The following is a 22,403-nucleotide window of genomic DNA, read 5'->3' as shown; positions in this document are numbered from 1 at the left end:
CTGGAAAGTGAAAGTCCTGCCATAGATATTGCTGACTGCTTTTTAACTTTTAGCTAATGTGTGATAACTACTCTCCATAACAAAGCCTCATTTTAATTATGTGTAATCAAGAGTAACCAAGCAGTAAGTCAGTGTTTCAAAATAGCAACAGCAGTCAGTAGTCACCAACTGACAACAGACTATGTGGTTTGTATGGGACAAGAAACTGTGTTAGATAATTTTCCTGTTTTGTTGATATCCTCTTCTTCCTCCATCTCATGGAGTTTCTCCTTTTTGTCCTCATTATGAGTTCTTTTACTATATAGGACCGTGTGGGTGCAGGGCTACCAACAACCATGGCAGTGGGTAACATCATATGCATTGGCACAAGCCATGGCCTCATCCTTGTCTTTGAGCCTACTCAGGCTTTGAAATTCTGTTTAGGATCAACACAGGTAAGTACAAAAATATATTTAGATGCTGTTTAGGAAAGTGAATAGCAATTTTGAAGAAAAAAAGTTTATTCACATCTTCTTTATGTTATCTTGTTATTGCTAATAATAATTTTGGTTAATGTCTTTTATTGATTTTGATTGTGGCAGTTGGGAGAGCAGTATGGATCTGTGTCTGCTCTGGCCCTCAACCATGACTGCACACGCCTCCTTGCTGGCTTTGCCAAGGGTCAGATATGTGTCTTTGATCTGACATCCAGCAAGCTCCTTCAGACGATTTCTGATGCCCACACACCATTCACAGCTGTTTTGCATTTAAAGGTATATACAGATATTGTTTAATTTTGGATTGATTACAGTGCTAGGAATATATACTCAGAGATCTTCCACATGCTAAAATGTCTGAAAATTTGTCTGACTTTAACTTTGCTTCTCTCCTTTTTGTACAGTGGACAGACTTTCCTGGAATGGCTGTCATTAGTGACAGTGGAGGATCTGTCTTTGAACTCTCCATCAAGAGGACCATGGGGCTCAACTCCAATGAGTCTCGTTGCATATTTTCAGGCAGCCGTGGGGAAGTGTGTACCATTGAACCCCTATTGATGTCACAGTTCCGTGCTACCCCAGTTTCAGAACCAGTCATATTGGCAATGGCTACTATATCAAAGGTGTGAAAACTGTTCCTTTCTCTGGAAGAGTGCTTGAATAAAATAGCTATGATTGTTATTACAGCAACAGTGTTACCTGATATTGATGTAAAGATTGTGATAATGAAAGTGGATGTGAATTGCTATTTGTTGCATAATCATGAGTTTCTTAGGCTGTTTTTGTTAATATACATCTGTTCTCCATTACTTTGTGCTTTTATTATACAATACATAGCTATTACTGTTACTAAAGGCATTTTGCTATACATCTAGTGGTTCATATATGATATATTTACTCTATATTTTTGCTTAAAATATTTGTAGACTGATGTGTTATCCATAGATTCTCAAAATTTTAAGTGAAAGTTTTCTGTAATTTCCTTATAACCAATGTGATTTCAGGTCATTGTGGTATCTTTGAGGCCACAGTTGAAAGTATTGTTCTCTCACCCACTAAAAGCCTCTGCATCTACGCTCCCCCTCTTGGCTTGGCAATTTGTGGTGATTCAAATGCCTGATGGAACGAGAGTGATTGATCCCGTGTTGGCCTTTGGTCGTGAGAAAAATGTGTATTTTTATCAGGTAATTAGAGTGCTGTATGATTTCAGATCTTTGATGTCCTACTTCATAGAAAGAGACATAACCCTGTATCTGATATGGTGAAGATATCTCTGGATCACCTATGAAATTAGTATACTTTATATGTTTATAGTTGTAGAATTGTTAGAATTGTTAATGAAATATGATTTTGCAGTTAACACATGGAAGTCAGGAGGAGTTGCAGTTTATCCCACTGCAGAAAATGTCCTTATCATACCTAGTCCAAGCCATGGCATGGCTCAACTCCCGGACTCTGGCTGTGATGGATACCAAAGAGCACTTGCATGTGATTGATGTCAAGACTCAAGATGAGCTAGAGACTGTAGATCTGGCCCACCTTGGCCTGGTTTATGCTTCTGCACACTTTAAAGCCATTGCCACTGGAAGCAATGTCAGTAAAGCAATGGTAGGTTCAAGAAAAGTGTTATTGCCTTGGAAAGAAATATAAATTGCAGTATCAAACGTTCTTATGAGTAAAATCGTTGAGCAAGACTTCATGCTTTGAGGAAATCATGGGACAATTTCTTTTTGTGCAGGCGCTAGCAGGTGAGAGAGCCTGTTATCACTCCATGGTCAGTTTTGGATCACAGGTTCTGTTACTTGGGACAAAATCATTCCAGGTAAGTTTATTTACAAAAAGTAATTTGACATCCCATAATGTCTTGACATAGATAACTGGAGGATTTATATATTTTGCATCACAATTTTATTTCTGTTAGTCTTCTTTTGTTTTCTTAGGTTAACCTAGATCAGCATTATTGAGTCAATTGATTGGTTCTTTCGTGAACATTTTAAATTTCCTCATGCTCATGTTCAACATTATTTCCAAAGTAGTTTTGATTTTTGTTGTCAAAAATCTAAAGGTTTATATCCCCGGCCTCCTCTTCCGGGTTAAATGTGGCCTAATTTTTAAGATATCTGTAATGTCTATCTCCTTAAGGAATACACTCGTGCAGAAGGCAGCTTTGAATTCTGTCCACCATCCACTCCAGTGATGACATGTTATAATTTCAGGTAGTCACAGTACGCACGTGGGTGGACCGGCTGGACCACCTTGTTCGTGGGGGACATGTCCGTGAGGCTCTGCAGCTGGCATTAGACATATATCAAGACAAGGCTCAAGCTGTAGTAGGACTCAAACATAAGAAAGAGAAAAGACAACTGGTAAATTACGTTTTCAAGAATTTTCCTGCAAATTTTCAAACCTATTTGTTTGTACATTGTTTCATATCACCTGCATTGCCATGCCAGCTAACTCATTTCTCTTTTCTTACTGGAAAAAGAATGATGTAGGCGTCTGCTTTTCCTAACAGCTTGTTCAAGAAAAAATCAATGAGCTTCTGAATCAGTACCTTGACTCTGCACTAGAGAAGCTTCCAGAACGAAACAACCTGGAAGGCCTGAATAAGTATTATACCCACTTGGTCCCTCTGTGTGTCCAAGTTGCTGTGGGAGCTCACCTTCGGGACCTGCTGTTTGGGAGGATGTGGGACCTCTTCAGTGAAGATGCCATATCCAAAGGTATGTGATCTGGCCTTTGGATTCTTTCATGGGTTGCTTTGGGAAGTTTTGTTCATATTTTAAGAGCACATTTAAGGTATTGTAGAGTGAATGATATGAATGTTAGTCCTAGATTTGTATTTGTGGTGATTAGTGAGAGCTAACTTATCCATACAAAATGTATCTTTGGTAAAACTGGACTCAGATATTAACCCTTTGCTGACGGGTGGCATTTACGTACATGCCATGGCATGTCTGGACTATCTGCTGGGGGCATGTATGTACATGCCATGGTGTATGTATGGCCATGCCATGAGTTTTTTTTTTTTTTTTTTGTTACAATTACGGCAAAATAATATTTTTTTGCCACTGCAAATGTGATTAAGTAGTTTTAACACTTTTCCTCATTTTTCCTATACTATGCATTTCATAAAGGCTTCTCGGGCTTCCAAGGTTAGCGTAAAAAAAAAATTATGTCGGTAATCGACTACATTGGCCAGAGATATTATATAGTATTCATGAAGTGATGATGTAAAACCACGTGAAAATACCGATATGTATAAAAAAAAAAAAAAAAAAAAAAAAAAAAAAAAAAAATCACATATTTATAAAAACACTGAACATAAAAGTATATCTATATGGAAGTGATAATATAGAAATGTTGAAATTAAAGTTATCTTATAAAATAACTTGAAAAAAAAATGCAAAAAAAAATAAAACAAAACCTATGGTTTCAACTCCATGATGCCACCCACTGCTTATTTTATTCAGACTATAGAGCGAATAATGATCAACTATGGAGTCTATATAACAACAAAAATGTCCTACAGTCTTGATTTATCAGGAAATATGGCAAATAGAGACCTTGGAAAATAATAATTTTGAAAATACAACATAGGCTCTTAGTATTACGAAGAAAAGGTAAGGGATGCTGGTATTGGGCATGAGCGGTTGCGCGTGCTAGGGTGACGATATAAGCCCCTGGCAGCGTGGCCCGGTCCACTATAAATACTAACTGTTGGGAAAGGGTTAAAGAAAAAAGAATTATTGATTTTCATATCTTCACATCAATTCACAAATGGAATCAGAAATAGGCTACAGCAGCCATAATTGTAGCATTTACTTTTTCTTGGAACAAATATTTGCATATGTTGATTTTCTTTCACTGGGTTAAAAAAAAGTGAACACAATAAATAAACATAATTTTTTATTTATTTAAAAGGTTATTGAATTTCTATGCATGTTTCTGAATGAAAGTTTTTGTGATTTTACATCTTTCCTTTCAGGTATTTTCTTGGAGTCCTTAGAGCCATACATTCTGAGTGACCAGTTGGCAGACATGTCACCCAGCATATCGCAGTGTCTCCTGTCTCACCATGAGGCATGTGGGAGACTTCAGGCAGCAGAGGCTTGCATTGTCCACCTACAGGTGACATCCCTTGACCTCCACCAAGCCATGACCCTTTGCTGGACTCATGGACTCTATGATGCTATATTCTACATCTACACCCATGGCATGAGAGATTTTGTTACTCCATTGGAAGAACTCATCACTGTTTTGAGTAATGCTATGGATAGTGGCAAAGCCTTAACTGATAGTCAAGTGATGCTGGGAAACAAGATTCTTGTATATGTGTCGAGTTGCCTGGCTGGACGTGCATACCCACGGGGTGAGATTGACCCAGAGGAGCTCCAGCAAGTTAAACATGAAATATTCAAATGTATAACATCACTTCATTCAAAAAATGCAAAGCCAACTGAACAGGCTTATCCTTTCCTAAGAACTCTGTTAAGATTTGATACTAGGGAGTTTTTAAATGTCTTAGCACTAGCTTTTGAGGAGGCCGAGTTCACCTCAGAACTTGGCATGATCCAGAGGCAGCGTGTTGTAGATATTCTCCTCCAGGTATGTAGTAAACAAAAGTGCCATTCTTATGTAAAGTTTTGACATATTTGGACATTTGTTAAGGAGCTATTAATATGTTTTCCTCAAAATAATATTTTCTTAAATTGGTATCATCCTAGCCATCAAGAAGTAGTTATATACTGCAAAATTCTAGCTGAAGAATTTGAGCTGTTTTCTTAATTACATTTTTGCCTATTTATGTTAGTATTTTTTCATCAAGTTAAAAATGTAATTAACACAGGTGATGGTAGAGGGAGAAGGCTTTGGGCCAGCTCAGTTGGGAGGCCTCTTCACTTTCATAGCACGTCAGATGTCCAGGCAACAGGGCGCCATTGCAGTCAACAGGCAGTTGTTTGATCAAGTAAATATCCTCATTTTCTTTAAAACAGATGAATCAGGGATTGTTTACATATTTCTTTTAGTAATTATTAGTCGAAATTGATGTTGAATGAAATTATATTATTTGGTTTGACATGAACTAATTGTATAAAATCTTGACAGGTTTTGTGCCACCTAACAGCTCCAGATGCATCTAGTCACCATGAGGAACGTCAGACAGCATTACTAGAGCTCTTGCAAGAAGGTGGTCTTGTACATTACAAGGTGGAACAACTGTTGGAGAAAGCACGGCAAGCAGGATTGTAAGAGAAACCTTATTCTCACTATCAATATTTGATATGTGCTTATTTTGCCTAAAACTGGTTTATCTACTACTGATGTAAAAAGTTTGTGTTTTGAAATTATATATATGACTTTTTCTCTCTTTTTTTTTTTTCTTGTGAGCAGTTACCGAGTGTGTGAGTTCGTGTACGAAGAAAGAGGAGAACATGAAAAGATTGTTGAATGTTACTTACAGGACAAGATAAGGAAACATCAAGTGTTTACATATATACGTTCTGTCCTGTCATCACCTCAGTTCACAGACTTGCATGCACAGAAGATTCAGCAGCAATTCCTAAAACATATTAAGGTAAGTGAAAACACTTCATATCTGGTAATGTAATAAAAATGGGTGGTGATTTAGCTCTGCATCCAGAAAGTATGGGCTAGATTAAAAAAAAAAAAAAAAAGATTTTTTTTTTCTTTGGTTTTTAATTTTGTGTATTATTTATTTATGCTGCATAAATGAAATAATGCTGTGCTTTTGTTTTCTTTTATCTCATACTTATTGTTTCTGTTAGTTCCATTCTCCTTGATCCTAACTCATCTTGTTCATCTTAATTGCTTATGAGGCGTGAAAAGGTCCTGGAAATCAAAATATACTCTTTGTGCCTATTCCAGAGTCTCCTTGAGATTGATAGCAGCCGGGTGGCCAGCCTACTCCTGACCATGCCACAGCTGACCCCTCTGCTGCCAGAAGTCACTAGCCATTTGAGAGGAGAGCCACAGTTACTGTATAATGCTCTCCATGCACTCTTCACTTATAGGTGATTGATAATGCTTTTTTTCAGGTTAATGTATGTTCAGATATATTTGTGAAAATGAATTTGAGGATTGAGAAGATTTTTTTTTTCAACGAGAAAGAATACATCCATTCACGTGTTGTAGTTGTTTATGAAGAGAGAGGAAATGCCTGTATTTTAGGAACATGCAATTCCTTCCTTCTTTGTTTCTTTCTTATCTTAATGCACTGGATTCACATATAACAAGAAACTGATTATTTCCTGATTTTGAGTTTATACACCACCATGAATCTGATGATTCATTAAAGTCACAGACTTACATTCTCTCAAATTTGGTAGTTCTTCTCTCAATATTACTAAGACATATCAGTTTATTGACATATATTGTTAATAAGGTTTATGATTATAGGTAGTACTCTTAAAAAAAAAAAAAAATCTGTTGCCTATCATGATACAGCTTACTTAATGCCAAGTTTAATCCATTCACTCCAGTTTACATGTCATGGTAGACCACCCCTCGTGCTTTGATGACTGGCATACACATGGTTGAGCCTGCTCTAAGTTGTTTACACTAAACAGTTGTGTGCTTGTTTGGCCCTGGCTGCATTCCTTGAGGAGAAATAGCTCCAGAAAAGTAGGCTTAAAGCATAATTAATTAAAAGATTGTTTATGCTACAGCCAAGAACATAGAAAGCTGGGCAATTTCATATTTCCCTTCCTTCTAATTTTCCCCTTGAGTAGCTGACTCCATGCACACCCTAACACATTGTTTAATTTGGTATTGGGGGCTTCTATTGTGATTGGGTTAAGATTGACCTAACAGTTCAGTCTGTGTATTTATTGTGCAACTAAGAATTTAGTATCAGGTGAGCTTGTGTGACTAAAATCCAAAGAACATAAAGAACTCATTCATTTCTTGTCCAATATCATTCTGATTGTATTTACGGCAAGTTTAATTTTGTAGCTTATATTATGTGTTGTTTTTGTCTAGATAGGCTACTGGAGCTGGTGTTTTGGTCACACATGTTGATAATCCACTGCAGTGGTTGTGTTTGCTTTATATTTCCATGTCTTTGTAGGCTTATGCAGTTTTCTCCCCCGTATCTGTGAATTCTGGAGGGAAGAGCCTCTTGAAATATTTCATGTCATATAAGATGTAAAGTTACTTTGACTGAGATGAAACTTGAGATAATAGTTGGCAAGGAGTGGCAACCTTATCATGGTTTTCTTCCCTTATTTTGGAAAGAAGAAATTTGATAAATTCTTTCTCCTATAAACAGGTCAACCCATGCCTCCCCAGGGGGCCATGGGGTGGACAACAATGATGGTACTCTGACACCAGAACTGCAGGAGGAGTATATTAATCTCATGTGTCAGGTCAATCCAAGCCAGGTTTATGCATACCTCAAGGGTGCTGAGGGGTATCGTCTGGAGCAGACACTTGAGGTAAGCTGTGGTCTTGTTCTTTATATATTGATATTTTGTACTAAGCTCATTAAGGCTTAACCTCAGTCGAGCTATCCGTGTAGGCGCTTGGAAAATCCATTCCTTGCAGCAGGGTGAGAGGTTACCTCTGCTATTAAGGGAACTGGAGTGGTTGGGAGTTGGTGGCTGTCATCTGGGAGGTGAGAAGTCCTAGCAGTAGCACGATCAGTGGGGCCATGGTGATGGTCATCACCCCAGGGAGTAGCCATAGCCATCTCCAGCTGACTTTAACCATTGGTAGTTGAGGTAACACCAGTTAATGAGCATATTATGGCATTGAGACTGAAGCATTCTTTTTCTTGTATTGCTGTGTATGCTCCTACCGATATTTGCAAACTCGATGTGAAAGAAGCATTTTATGCCAAACTCACATCCTTGGCAGACATTTGTCCCCAGTGAGACATTCACATAGTCTGGGCAACGTCAATGTGGCATCCGGCTGAGATCGAGCTGGCTTTGAGATGTCTGTCGACCCCCATGGCTTGGGAACTGATCCTAGCAGCGAGAATAGCCTCCTTCTCTGGGACTTTCCTAGGTCCAACACTCCAATCCACATCACTGGACATGGTATAGCGATACAGGTACTGTGGCCAAGGAGATTAATCACATTCTTGTCAGTACTCGATGGAGGATCCTTCAGAATTGCAGGGTTTACTGGAGTGCCGAGTTCTGTAGCACTGGCCATAGGCTAGTAGTGGCTACCTTACAGGTCCACTTGAAATCTCCTCATCCCTCCAGTGGCCACTCCAGGGTGATTCACTTGGACAGACTGAGGGAGGAGTGTGCCTGTGGGTTCATCATAGTAGTGTCTGATTGATTCACAGAACTGTAAACTTGACGGACCCATTTGCTCTGTGGGAGTCCTTCAAGTGTAAAACACTCAAAGCAGCACAGGGTTCTTTGGTGCACACCCTAGGGCAAGGCAGAATTTTATCTCCTTGGAGACATTGGAGGCCACTAAAGTGTGTCCCATGGCTTGGTTGAATGGCAGTCAGAATTTGCATTGCTCTTTGGTGCATAGGGCTTGGACACTGCTGAGAAGGGACAAGGAACAGTTTATTGGGAATCTTGCTGAGGAGGTTGAAGGCCATTTCTTGGTAAATAGCCTTTACCCTGCCTACCAATCCCTGAGAAAACTGAACTCAAAACCCTCCTCGCAGATGATATTGTGTGTGTTGTGTGTGTGTGTGTGGTGTGTGTGTGTGTGTGTGTGTGTGGTGTGTGTGTGTTGTGTGTGTGTGTGTGTGTGTGTGTGTGTGTTGTGTGTGTATGATTTATGTGTTTGTGTGTGTGTATGCTAATATACAAATATGTATTTTTTATTATATATATATCAGCGGGTGGCCAGCCTACTCCTGACCATGCCACAGCTGACCCCTCTGCTGCCAGAAGTCACTAGCCATTTGAGAGGAGAGCCACAGTTACTGTATAATGCTCTCCATGCACTCTTCACTTATAGGTGATTGATAATGCTTTTTTTCAGGTTAATGTATGTTCAGATATATTTGTGAAAATGAATTTGAGGATTGAGAAGATTTTTTTTTTCAACAAGAAAGAATACATCCATTCATGTGTTGTAGTTGTTTATGAAGAGAGAGGAAATGCCTGTATTTTAGGAACATGCAATTCCTTCCTTCTTTGTGTGACTAAAATCCAAAGAACATAAAGAGAAATGAAAAAAAAGAACTTGAGCAATAGCCAGTGTTATCAGTATCTTAATAGATTGACTCATTCATTTCTTGTCCAATATCATTCTGATTGTATTTACTGCAAGTTTAATTTTGTAGCTTATATTATGTGTTGTTTTTGTCTAGATAGGCTACTGGAGCTGGTGTTTTGGTCACACATGTTGATAATCCACTGCAGTTGTTGTGTTTGCTTTATATTTCCATGTCTTTGTAGGCTTATGCAGTTTTCTCCCAGTATCTGTGAATTCTGGAGGGAAGAGCCTCTTGAAATAATTCATGTCATATAAGATGTAAAGTTACTTTGACTGAGATGAAACTTGAGATAATAGTTGGCAAGGAGTGGCAACCTTATTATGGTTTTCTTCCCTTATTTTGGAAAGAAGAAATTTGATAAATTCTTTCTCCTATAAACAGGTCAACCCATGCCTCCCCAGGGGGCCATGGGGTGGACAACAATGATGGTACTCTGACACCAGAACTGCAGGAGGAGTATATTGATCTCATGTGTCAGGTCAATCCAAGCCAGGTTTATGCATACCTCAAGGGTGCTGAGGGGTATCGTCTGGAGCAGACACTTGAGGTAAGCTGTGGTCTTGTTCTTTATATATTGATATTTTGTACTAAGCTCATTATACCACCACCATTGTGGTGGTATTATTGATCATATCCCCTGATTAACCAATCTGTTATTTGTGGCAAAAAGTGATTGCACACATCTGTATGCATCACTCATTGCCACAATTGAATATATATAGACACACACACTTCTGTGTGCATCTCTATATATTATTTTTTCATTCCCCTTGCAGGGGTACATTTTATTGTAGTGTTCTTTTCTCTTGTGTGTAACTTATGTGTGTTATATGGTATGCAGGCTGAGGCTTAACCTCAGTCGAGCTATCCGTGTAGGCGCTTGGAAAATCCATTCCTTGCAGCAGGGTGAGAGGTTACCTCTGCTATTAAGGGAACTGGAGTGGTTGGGAGTTGGTGGCTGTCCTCTGGGAGGTGAGAAGTCCTAGCAGTAGCACGATCAGTGGGGCCATGGTGATGGTCATCACCCCCAGGGAGTAGCCATAGCCATCTCCAGCTGACTTTAACCATTGGTAGTTGAGGTAACACCAGTTAATGAGCATATTATGGCATTGAGACTGAAGCATTCTTTTTCTTGTATTGCTGTGTATGCTCCTACCGATATTTGCAAACTCGATGTGAAAGAAGCATTTTATGCCAAACTCACATTCGTGGCAGACAATTGTCCCCAGTGAGACATTCACATAGTCCGGGCAACGTCAATGTGGCATCTGGCTGAGATCGAGCTGGCTATGAGATGTCTGTCGACCCCCATGGCTTGGGAACTGATCCTAGCAGCGAGAATAGCCTCCTTCTCTGGGACTTTCCTAGGTCCCAGAGAATGAGGATTTCTGGCTCCAGGCTTCAGCACTCCAATCCACATCACTGGACATGGTATAGCAATACAGGTACTGTGGCCAAGGAGATTGACCACATTCTTGTCAGCACTTGATGGAGGATCCTTCAGAATTGCAGGGTTTACTGGAGTGCCGAGTTCTGTAGCACTGGCCATAGGCTGGTAGTGGCTACCTTACAGATCCACTTGAAATCTCCTCATCCCTCCAGTGGCCACTCCAGGGTGATTCACTTGGACAGACTGAGGGAGGAGTGTGCCTGTGGGTTCATCATAGTAGTGTCTGATTGATTCACAGAACTGTAAACTTGATGGACCCATTTGCTCTGTGGGAGTCCTTCAAGTGTAAAACACTCAAAGCAGCACAGGGTTCTTTGGTGCACACCCTAGGGCAAGGCAGAATTTTATCTCCTTAGAGACATTGGAGGCCACTAAAGTGTGTCCCATGGCTTGGTTGAATGGCAGTCAGGATTTGCATTGCTCTTTGGTGCATAGGGCTTGGACACTGCTGAGAAGGGACAAGGAACAGTTTATTGGGAATCTTGCTGAGGAGGTTGAAGGCCATTTCTTGGTAAATAGCCTTTACCCTGCCTACCAATCCCTGAGAAAACTAAACTCAAAACCCTCCTCGCAGATGATATTGTGTGTGTGTGTGTGTGTGTGTGTGTGTGTGTGTGTGTATGCGTGTGCGTGTGCGTGTGCGTGTGCGTGTGCGTGTGCGTGTGCGTGTGCGTGTGCGTGTGCGTGTGTGTGTGTGTGTGTGTGTGTGTACATATATATATATATATATATATATATATATATATATATATATATATATATATATATATATATATATATAAAATGTTTAATTGAATTGGCTTGAAAAACTTTTACCAGTGCTATGAATATTGCTAGTTTTATTTTTATTATAGACATAATTACTGAAATGTTATAAACATTAGTGACAGCAAAATAAAGTAATGTTAAATATTTTCATAAATCAAAGAAAAGGGTGAACGGGGAGACAGGCAGTACTCATAATTGGCTCATTGGTGACTTAGTACAAGTGTAGCCATCAATGTGCAAAAACAATCACTAAAGTAAACTCACAGTGGGCATGGCATGCGCAGCGGCATTGGGTTAATCTACTTCTAATAAGTAGAAATCATAAACTCCTCTTTCTTAATGCAGTATACAGCCTGTTGCCTTTCTGCTCCCTGAGTACAGCATCAATCTTGCAACCCATGCATTCTCTTTCATCTCAGTCATTCTGGGGTTGCTTGATTTGATTGCCCCATTTCACAGTTCCCAGGCCAATCTGAAATGTCCTGGTTTACTTGCAAGAGATTAAAAATTTCTCACTAGTGAGGTTGCACCAAATGAGAACACCTGGTTATGCAGCCTGATTTAGCCTCATTTCATTATATAAATGTCTATACAAAGTCATATTACGGAATCTTCATTCTGTTTAAGTGAATTTCTTTTGGCATTAACAGCATTAAATGTGGGGTCACATTACAACTTTTTTTTTTTTTTACAACTATTGACTCTTAAAAACCTGTTTTTTCAACAGATATGTCGGCGGCACAAGCAGCAAGACTCGACAGCTTTCCTTTTAGAAAGAGCAGGTGACATTAAAGGTGCTTTCGACATTCTTCTGAATATACTGAAGTCAAAAGTTGATGATGTTAGTATGATTTTTAACTTTTTTGTTAGTACAACAATTTTATAGTTGAATCAGACAAGTTTTGTTTTCTGATTTCATGTGTTATTTATAACATATTTAAATGTTTATATCTTATGAAACTTTGATGTGTGAAAAACATTAGTGCATATACTGTATATATTAAATTCTTATTTAAGGATAATTAATAGTATATGTACAGAAATGAGAAATGTAATAGAGTTACAGAATCTTTAGATGTACCAGAAGTACACTAGATCATTTCAAGTTCAGTTATTCTTTCACTTGTTATTTCAGCTTTTGACTTGTGTGAAAGCTGAGGGGGCTTGCTTGCTGTCACTGGGTCATGTTCAGGCACAGGTAAGAATAATACACAAGACTTTAGATAATCTTGGAATGTCATTTTATGTACGGGTGCCTTTGTAAGGTTATCCTTCTGATTCCATTTTTTGATGTAAATATTACTAGTGTGACATTGCTCTGTTCCTCTAACTCAAGACGAACCTAATTTTTAAACTGTTATTATTTGGATAAATTTTTCAGGTTGTGAAATTGGTACGTGTGTGCCAGTTGGGTTCAAGCCAGCTGGAGGAATCAGGTCGGAGAGAACTATGGTTTCCTTTGCTTGATGTGCTGCTCTCCACACAACCACCATTAGCACATGATCAACAGCTTGCTCATGGTGGGTGACAGAATTTGCTTTGAAGTTAGAGCAGGTTCACACGAGGCTTACACCTGTTTCCTCTTTCTCTGCAGCTTTCTCTTTCTTTCTTGGAGTATTTCTCATATTTTATCCAGATTTTAAGAAAAGTCTTTGTGATCCCCACAAAATTACAAATGAAAGGCTTCATTATATGCAAAACTAATTAAACTTAATGTTTAGAACCAAATATTTTTCAAAAAAAAAAAAAAAAATTTTTAGGGAGTAACTTGGATGGGGCTAAACCCTGAAATATTGGGATTTTTCATGGGTCAGACATATTAACCCAATGATACCAGTTCATTAATTTTGTTTACACATAGATGGTTCTACAAGAGCATACTTCATGGTATATCAGATAGCTATAAGGAACAAGATGCTGTCATGTGCTCGATTAAACAGTTAAAATGTAAAAATTGAAGGGTTAATGTAATAGCTTATTGAAAGAAAGAAATATTATCTTTTTTCCATCCCTGTTGAACAAATTTTGAATTGCACCTGGACTATTTTCTGTATCATTTTGTAATGTGTATATAAAATAGTCACATTGTTGTGCCATAACAACATAACAGTCATGAAATTATTTAATTTTTTAACCACCAGAAAATTATGTTTATAGAGTACAATTTTGTTCTTTCCAAAATAGGTTCCTGCAAATTTATTTGTGTCCAATTATTTTGTCAAGAAAGAGACGAGAAGAATAAGATTAGCACTTTCTTTTCCTTTGTAAATTGAAATGTAAACTATCATTTCTATCTTCCTCCTTGACTAGAGATGCGAGGCATGGTAGGCCACGTGGTCAACAGTATGATGACCCATATCTCCCTTCCTGCAATACTAGAGCGTGTCATGCATGATCCCGGCTACTGTGATGGGAACTTTGCTCAAATCAAGCATCTGCTGAAAGGTAAGTAATCAGTTTCTTGAGATCAAATTATCAGCCAGCTGATAATTTGTGTTTTATTTTAAGTGTTTGTGTGCTGTATTTTCGTGTCTGTATTTTGAGAAAATTTAGCTATCAGTGTTTTTAACATCTCATATACTTGTTTATACCCATTATGCTCACAAGGCCTAGCACATTTCAAATGTGAATTCAGATCAATCAATCTGTAATGTGTGTGTGTGTGTGTGTGTGTGTGTGTGTGTGTGTGTGTGTGTGTGTGTGTGTGTTGTGTGTGTGTGTGTGTGTGTGTGTGTGTGTGTGTGTGTGTGTATGTGTGTGTGTGTGTGTTTCTGTGTGTGTGTGTGTTTCTGTGTGGTGTGTGTGTGTGTGTGTGCGTGCGTGTGCGTGTGCGTGTGCGTGTGCGTGTGCGTGTGCGTGTGCGTGTGTGTGTGTGTGTGTGTGTGTGTGTGTGAGAGACCTGATATGACAACACTAGCCATGCTGACACCTGGGAAGAGGTGACAAATTGCTGGAGTGCCAGAGGCACCTCACCTGCTCCCTGTCTGAGGGGCGCGTAATCACAGGATTCAGGATATCTCTCACACTAGGACAGCACTAAGCACATCCTACTTTAAGAGTCTTAATATCCATTCAAACTTGCCTGTGCTTCCTCTAAAATGAGCATAAAATTTTATTGAAAATTTTCAGAAAAATCCTATGATTTACTTTTTTTTTTTTTTTTCCCGAGATATGTCCCTTTTTTATTTATTTTATTTTATTTTATTTTATTTATTTATTTTTTATTATTATTATTATTTTATGGACAAATGTAACAATAAAAGGCATATTTTTTGTTTTTCCAATGAATGAACATTGAGAAAATATTGATTGAAAATACAAAATGTCTTTATTAACACAGTGCCTGAGGGATTACATAATGTCTACTGTAGTATTTTGTGAATTTTATTGCACACAGATGACTCTACAAAATACTCAGCCCCCAAGGAATCAATTAGTAGGCCCCAGCCACCTTTTTTCTAATGCTATTAATATCAAAACTATTATTATGGTTATTGAGATCATGATTATTAAAATGTTACTAATCCTTAGCCTCCTGATTACATGGGTTCATGTCATGGCTTGACTTGGTCATGGCTCTGGTTTACGTGTTATTCATGTCAAGGGTGACATATGTGGGTCCAGGGATAGGGCATTCACGTTGTTTTCTATGATGCATTCATTGCATGTTTTGCTGTTCTTTATAAGGTACCCTCATGCCCACACAATACATACCCCAGCATTGCCTTAGGACAACAGGTTATAAAGCTCTGATTTGCTATTGTTTTGTATAAAGGGTGATAGTACATAAATCATTTGCCCGCTATGCCAGGAAGATGTCATGCACCAAAACATTGAGCTCTGTTGCTGCTGGTGTGAACCTATAAGTAACCTTCACACTACTTGACATGATCAGTCTCCTCATATTCATTAAAATTACTCACATTGTCATATGGCACTTTGCCAGTGTGACTGTCTTGAAGTAAGACCAACAAAAGGGAAATACTAAAGCTGTGGGAGTAGTAAAAAAAAGATTTGTGAAAGTGAAGGAAAAATCTGTTCTTATCCCCCAGTAAAACCACAATCCAACATTTACACAGTGTGTAACACATCTAATTTATTGAAATGGGCTCTGATGTACATAATTAGGCTACTACAGGTTCCATCTAGCACAACAATGAATATCATGTATCTCTGAATATGCAAAAAAATTACAATAATGTTTTGGATATAAATGATACAAAAGCACTGACATTCCTTTGCTGATCCAGTATAGCTAGTGCCATGCAAGCCCAGTTTGCCATGCTTACTTCACAGAGCAGAGGCCCAGCACAACCCAAATTCTCCCAGAGGCATTGGGTTAACATACTAATTACATAAAAATAGTAAAATAATATAAAAGCATCTTTCTGGAAATCAAGGAAAAGTGTAATTAGGTGAGATATGTAGGACTAGTAATTGTCCCCTTGGCTACTAAATACTTACAGAGCCTCTCTATGCAAACACAATTCACAAAATAAAATTACGTGGTCAGGGTATGTAATCATGGCACCTTCATCCAATGGGTTATTGTAATCACCCACATGTCAATTGTTTACAATTAACAAGAATGTTTTGTCTTTAAAAAGTGCACCCAGGAAATGATGGGGGTGAAAAGGGATAATGTCTTTTACACTTTTTATTGTTAATTATTCTCTTTGTTCAGTTAAATGAAAAAAATCCGGATTTTAGGTCTGTAAGGGGCAACCATAAATGGCTAACCTTTTAAAAATCTAACAAAAAAAAAAAAAGGTAAAATGAAAGAAACAAAAATCTTAAAGTCTCCTTAGTCAAGTAACATCATTTATGCTCAAAATACATTTCTTTATCATAAGATAGAGAGTGTGAAGATGCTCAGAAGGGATAGATGTGGTGTAACAGATTATAATTTTTATAATATTTTTAGGTAAAAATAGGATACAAGGTAAATTTTTCATTAGTTTTAAAACATACATCTTAATCTTTTCTTCAGTAATTAACATTCAGGTTTTCTTTTTCAAGTTGTATAACTAGAAAAAAAAGAAAAAAAAACTATACGCATTTCTTAAATGAAAATTTTTAAGTAAACCTTCTGACTGGGACCTACATAACTGGGATACAGTAACTGTATAATAATTCATTACCTCTGTAGTGCCCTCTATAAGTCATACTAATTGTATGTAGAAAATTACCTTTACCAGTAAAAGGATTAAAATGGCCAGGATAATGTTTTACTGACTGGATTGAAGATAATTTTATAATTTGGCTTAAATCTATGGCAGTGTCTTTGCACTATTGCAGAGTGGCATTCAACAAGATTAAAGCTTTATTTGTTGGAGGAGATGCACCTGCTAGTTTGTTCCCACTAAAAGATGTAAAAAAAATATCTTAGCCCTACCCAAATTTCACTAAATTTTTGACAGTCAGTAGCCTCAGATTTACCCTGCTGAAGCAGATAAGCTTCTAATATGAAGCCAGACCTATTGCAGTGTTCAATATGAACAAATTAGGTTGCCCCAAGGCAACATTTGTACCTCATTTGAGCTATGCAGGTTAACATTCTATCCATGTGCTTTCATTATTATAAACTATATTACTTTCTAATTTAATATCAGTTTGCAGCAGAATCGGTAAAAAAATATTAATAAAAGAATACTCTTTTTTCACATGGTCAACACTAATTATGATGTACACTATAAAAAAAATGTTTAGAAACATTACTTCACCAAGAATTATACTTTTTGATTGAAATTTTGTATATTATGAATACACTCTATATATCTTCTTTGCTGCGTAGTTTGATTCATATATAGGAATCAACAGATATAACCCAACATTTTGATCTAGTGTGACTAGAAATTGTCATTACTCATTTCCCTGGTCAGGCAAAAAGGCTTTCTTTTGTTGATAAAGCCGCTGCTCTAAGAAGTTGTAGAAATCAAAGTCGTCAGCCATTCTGTGAAGTAACTTCTCCCGGATTTCCGCAGGTACTTCAGGCTTTTCCTGATTTTTGTTAACCATCAGTTGCTCCTTTTGTTCTGTGTAAAGGAAGGGGAAGTGATCAACAATGATACGTTAAAACTGCAGCTACATTTTACCTCCTCAGAATATATTCAATTATGAATTTTTTCTAGTAAATTCAGAATGGATGGTGAAAACAGTTTGATAAGTGGTCATAAAATCAACATCTTGGATTACTTCATTTTGAAATTGTTAGAATTAATGAATACCCCTAAAGAGCAAATAGTAGGAAGTTCTGTGATACTCACTTCTGCTACTGTAGACTTGTGATGCTCCAACCATGAAGCGAGGCACAAGAGCCTCCATAAGCAAAAGGGAAATTTCCATATGTTCTACTAAACCCACAACACTGTAATCCTGGGAAACAACCTGCTTAGCAACCTGCAGGGCATCTTTATGACCAACAATCCTGTAGGGAAAATATAGCTACATTATAACTGAGGAGTTTATTTAAAGCATATTGTTTTGGATATAAAAAGTGCAGGTATACATTTTCCTCCACAATTTTTAAAAAATCTTCTCTGTAATAAAGTATTATGTTTTTCAGTTTTACACCAGATTTTAGTTATCTTCATCAAATTGTGACAAATGTTACTTGGTTTCAGGTATGGTGGAGAGGTATGTTTATGAAGAAACCCTTTATGCTACAGTAATCAGAATAATAGCTGGGGATCAGCTAAGCTACCTAACAATGCAGCACAGTCAAGCTTGTTCTCCCCTTATTGTGTATACAACTACCTGTGCTATCTGTCACAGTGTCTACCACCCATCAAGCAAAGCAGTTGCTCATAGGTAAACCATTTATTTATTTATCAACATTATTATTTTTTTATTAATAATTTTCTATACTTGATATGTATCTATAACATAAACTCAAAAGATCCTTTGTTCATACTTGATCATGTATATGAAGCTATGCTATTCCATTACTAAACATGTGTGAATTCATGATCAGAAACTCAGTAACATTATTTTCTTCTCAGTTGTGGTCATAGTTATCATGCTCGTTGTGGTGGAGAAGCCCCTGCCTGTGTACTCTGTACAGGCAGCAGCCAGGAGGAGCAGGCAGCTGATCAGTCACAAGCTCCTGATTCCATAGAGGAACCAAGTGTGAGTTGTGTTTACTTCTATCTTATCTGTAGATATGATTGGTTTGATTAGCCTCATTAACCCTTTCCCGATGGGTAGTATTCATAGTGGCCCGGGCCCCGCTGCCGTGGGCTTATATTGTCGCCCTAGCATGCGCGACCACTCATGCCAAATACCAGCATCCCTTGCCATTTTTTCGTAATACTATGAGCATATGTTGTATTTTCAGTTATCATTATTTTCTAAAGTCTCTACTTGCCATATTTCCTGATAAATCAAGACTGAAGGATATTTTTGTTGTTATATAGACTCCATAGTTGATCATTATTCGCTCTATAGTCTGAATAAAATAAGCAGTGTGTGGCATCATGAAGTTTGAAATCGTATAATATATATATATATATATATTTTATATATATATATATATAATATATATATATATATATATATATAATATATATATATATATATATGTACATATATATATATATATATATGTACATATATATATGTCATATATATATGTACATATATGTACAAAATAATATTATATATATATATATTATATATATCTATATAATATATATATATATATATATATATATCTATATATATATATATTGTAAAAATGACAGTGTTAAAAATGACTTGATCACATTTCCAATGGCAGAAAAATAATATTTTGCCATGATTGTAAAAAAAAAAAAACTCATGGCATGTCCATACATACCCCCGGCAGATAGTCCAGCCATGCCATGACATGTATGTAAGTACATGGCACCCGTCGGCAAAGGGGTTTAAATTTCAATATTTTATATGAAAAAAAATCACCTAGAAGGTAGGTAGAAATACTAGACTACCTGACATCACCTTTTTACCCCATTCTTTTGTATTCTGAGGAAAAAATTTATTCTTTTTTAAAACATCATCATCAACAATATGAGTAGTATAATGTTATTAATAATTCTAATGGCATTATAAAATATGAATATTAATTATTTCCATAAGTCAAGGAAAAGGGTAAATCGGTGAAATCAGGTAGGCCTGGTAATTTATTTCCAGGTGATTAACACTTCGGAACTAATGTTTAAAAAAAAAAACTTGTATTGTTTTGTAAAATGTCTATTCTTAAATAGCTCCAGTTAGTAGACCTTATCATCACACCAGATATCACCTTTCCGATTAGTTTTTGAGAATATATATATATATATATATATATATATAATATATATATATATATATAATATAATATAATTTATATATATAATTTATATATATAAAATATATATATATATATATATATATAATATATATAATAAATTTATATATATATATATTTATATATATATATATATATATATATAATAGTAATATATATATATAAATAGTATATAATATAGTATATATATATATATATATATATATATATATATATATATATATATCATATATATATTTTATATATATATATATATAATAATATTTTATATATTATATATATATATAATATAATATATATATATATATATATATATATATATATATACTATATAATATATAAAAATAAAAATAATAGAATATATATATATATATATATATATATATATATATATTTTATAATATGTATATATATATAATATCTTAAATAAATAATATGATATTATATATATATATATATATTAATATATACTATTATATAATATTTATTTAAATATTATAATATAAATATATAATATACTATATATACGATTTACTTTTTTATTATTAATTTAAATTATATTTTATAATATAATATTTTATATAATTTTATATATATATATATTATTAAATATATAATATATATATATTCTAAGAATAAATAAGGGTATATGATGTATATAAGTCTACTATTATTTTTTATATAAAATATTTATAATTACTTTATATTATTAAATACATTATTATATCTGGAAGGATTATACTGTGCTGATTTTTTTTTATAATCTGGAAAAATTATTCTATTTTTAATGCATTTTTACAATATATATATAGTATTATATATATATTATAAAAATAATATATTATATAATACAATATAATAAATTATCAGTATAGTCATATATTAATATGATTTAAATTATATTCAATTATAATACATATTTATAAACTATATATATATTTTTATATTATTTAATAAATAGATATATAGTATATATATACTATAATAATATGTAATAGTGATGTATATCATATTTATATTTTCTAGTATTATATATAAATATAATATATAATATTTATTTATAATCATTGAATGTATTACATAACTCATATTAACACTCTTTTTTATGACAAAGCATAATGATTTAATGTGAGTATATAAATTATATCTTCATCTTGAATTGGAAATATGCAGTAGTAGTTAGAATCTATGATAAAATATATATATAATATTAATCATATTATATATTGAAATAATGCAAGGTATGTATTATAATGGATTAATGCTAGGAATATACCCCTAGTATGAGCCTATATGTAATATCTAATCATGGGAAAGGTATATATATTATCAACATATATATCTAAGATAATATATATGTAACATATCATATTTATCCATATATATATATATAGTATATTATATATATATATATCTATATTACATATATATATAATATATATATATATATATATATATACAATTAATCATTATATACATGTTAATTATATTATATGATATATATATGTTAATATGAATAGCATAGCTATATAAATAAGTAATGAAAATATATCATTCTTAGTTTATTTATAGATAATATGCAAGTATAGATATTATATAATAATATAATAATAATAACATATTATATATATAAATAAATGAATATAGTAATTTGCTGATGGTAGACATGTACAACATATTTAACCACTCATGAGGGGCCCGAACAGCTTGATATCTCATGGGAAGGGTTAATAGCTGATCAACTATATCTATTACATATAGACATAAAGTCCAACAACTCACCTTGTTCCTATATGGAATCAGAACTTGTAGAACTGATCAATACCTACACTCCTGGCTCTAGAACGAAAAACATGAACTTCTTACAAGAGATATAATATGCCCGAGGAAAATATACTGATTTTTATCATAATCAATATGCTTTAGTAATGAATCATAGTTATATACATGATCAAGTATGCAAAGGGTTTGAGGTTATAAACATATCAAAATACAAATTATTAATAAAACAATAAATGTTTTTCTATAATAAGGTTTACTATGAGCTGCTTTGCTTCATGGTGGGAACATTGTAGCAAGATATCACAGTACTTCGTACACATTTGGGGATGATAATCTATGACCACATTTAAAGAAGTACTATGATAGCTATTATTCGATCTGTAG

At 35.1% G+C, this 22,403-nt stretch overlaps 1 protein-coding gene across 1 annotated transcript in view; it reads left to right on the top strand.

Moving 5' to 3' along the window:
* Nucleotides 1-19,094, top strand: part of LOC119578401 (vacuolar protein sorting-associated protein 8 homolog) — a 66,967-nt gene extending 47,873 nt beyond the window's left edge. Inside the window, exons 12-31 of the mRNA XM_037925993.1 lie at nt 306-434; nt 582-752; nt 881-1,099; nt 1,481-1,660; nt 1,833-2,084; nt 2,215-2,298; nt 2,693-2,842; nt 2,992-3,199; nt 4,465-5,084; nt 5,326-5,445; nt 5,586-5,725; nt 5,871-6,054; nt 6,366-6,511; nt 7,768-7,933; nt 12,639-12,752; nt 13,047-13,109; nt 13,293-13,431; nt 14,222-14,356; nt 18,535-18,721; nt 18,913-19,094. Of these exons, the coding sequence (XP_037781921.1) occupies nt 306-434; nt 582-752; nt 881-1,099; nt 1,481-1,660; nt 1,833-2,084; nt 2,215-2,298; nt 2,693-2,842; nt 2,992-3,199; nt 4,465-5,084; nt 5,326-5,445; nt 5,586-5,725; nt 5,871-6,054; nt 6,366-6,511; nt 7,768-7,933; nt 12,639-12,752; nt 13,047-13,109; nt 13,293-13,431; nt 14,222-14,356; nt 18,535-18,721; nt 18,913-19,090 (3,585 nt within the window). The 3' untranslated portion in view covers nt 19,091-19,094. The remainder of the gene's footprint in view (nt 1-305; nt 435-581; nt 753-880; nt 1,100-1,480; nt 1,661-1,832; nt 2,085-2,214; nt 2,299-2,692; nt 2,843-2,991; nt 3,200-4,464; nt 5,085-5,325; nt 5,446-5,585; nt 5,726-5,870; nt 6,055-6,365; nt 6,512-7,767; nt 7,934-12,638; nt 12,753-13,046; nt 13,110-13,292; nt 13,432-14,221; nt 14,357-18,534; nt 18,722-18,912) is intronic.
* The last annotated feature ends 3,309 nt before the right edge of the window (nt 19,095-22,403 follow it).

The sequence above is a fragment of the Penaeus monodon genome, chromosome 2 (genome assembly GCF_015228065.2).
Source record: "Penaeus monodon isolate SGIC_2016 chromosome 2, NSTDA_Pmon_1, whole genome shotgun sequence".
Lineage (NCBI taxonomy): Eukaryota > Metazoa > Arthropoda > Malacostraca > Decapoda > Penaeidae > Penaeus > Penaeus monodon.
This window is presented reverse-complemented; position numbering and strand designations above follow the sequence as displayed.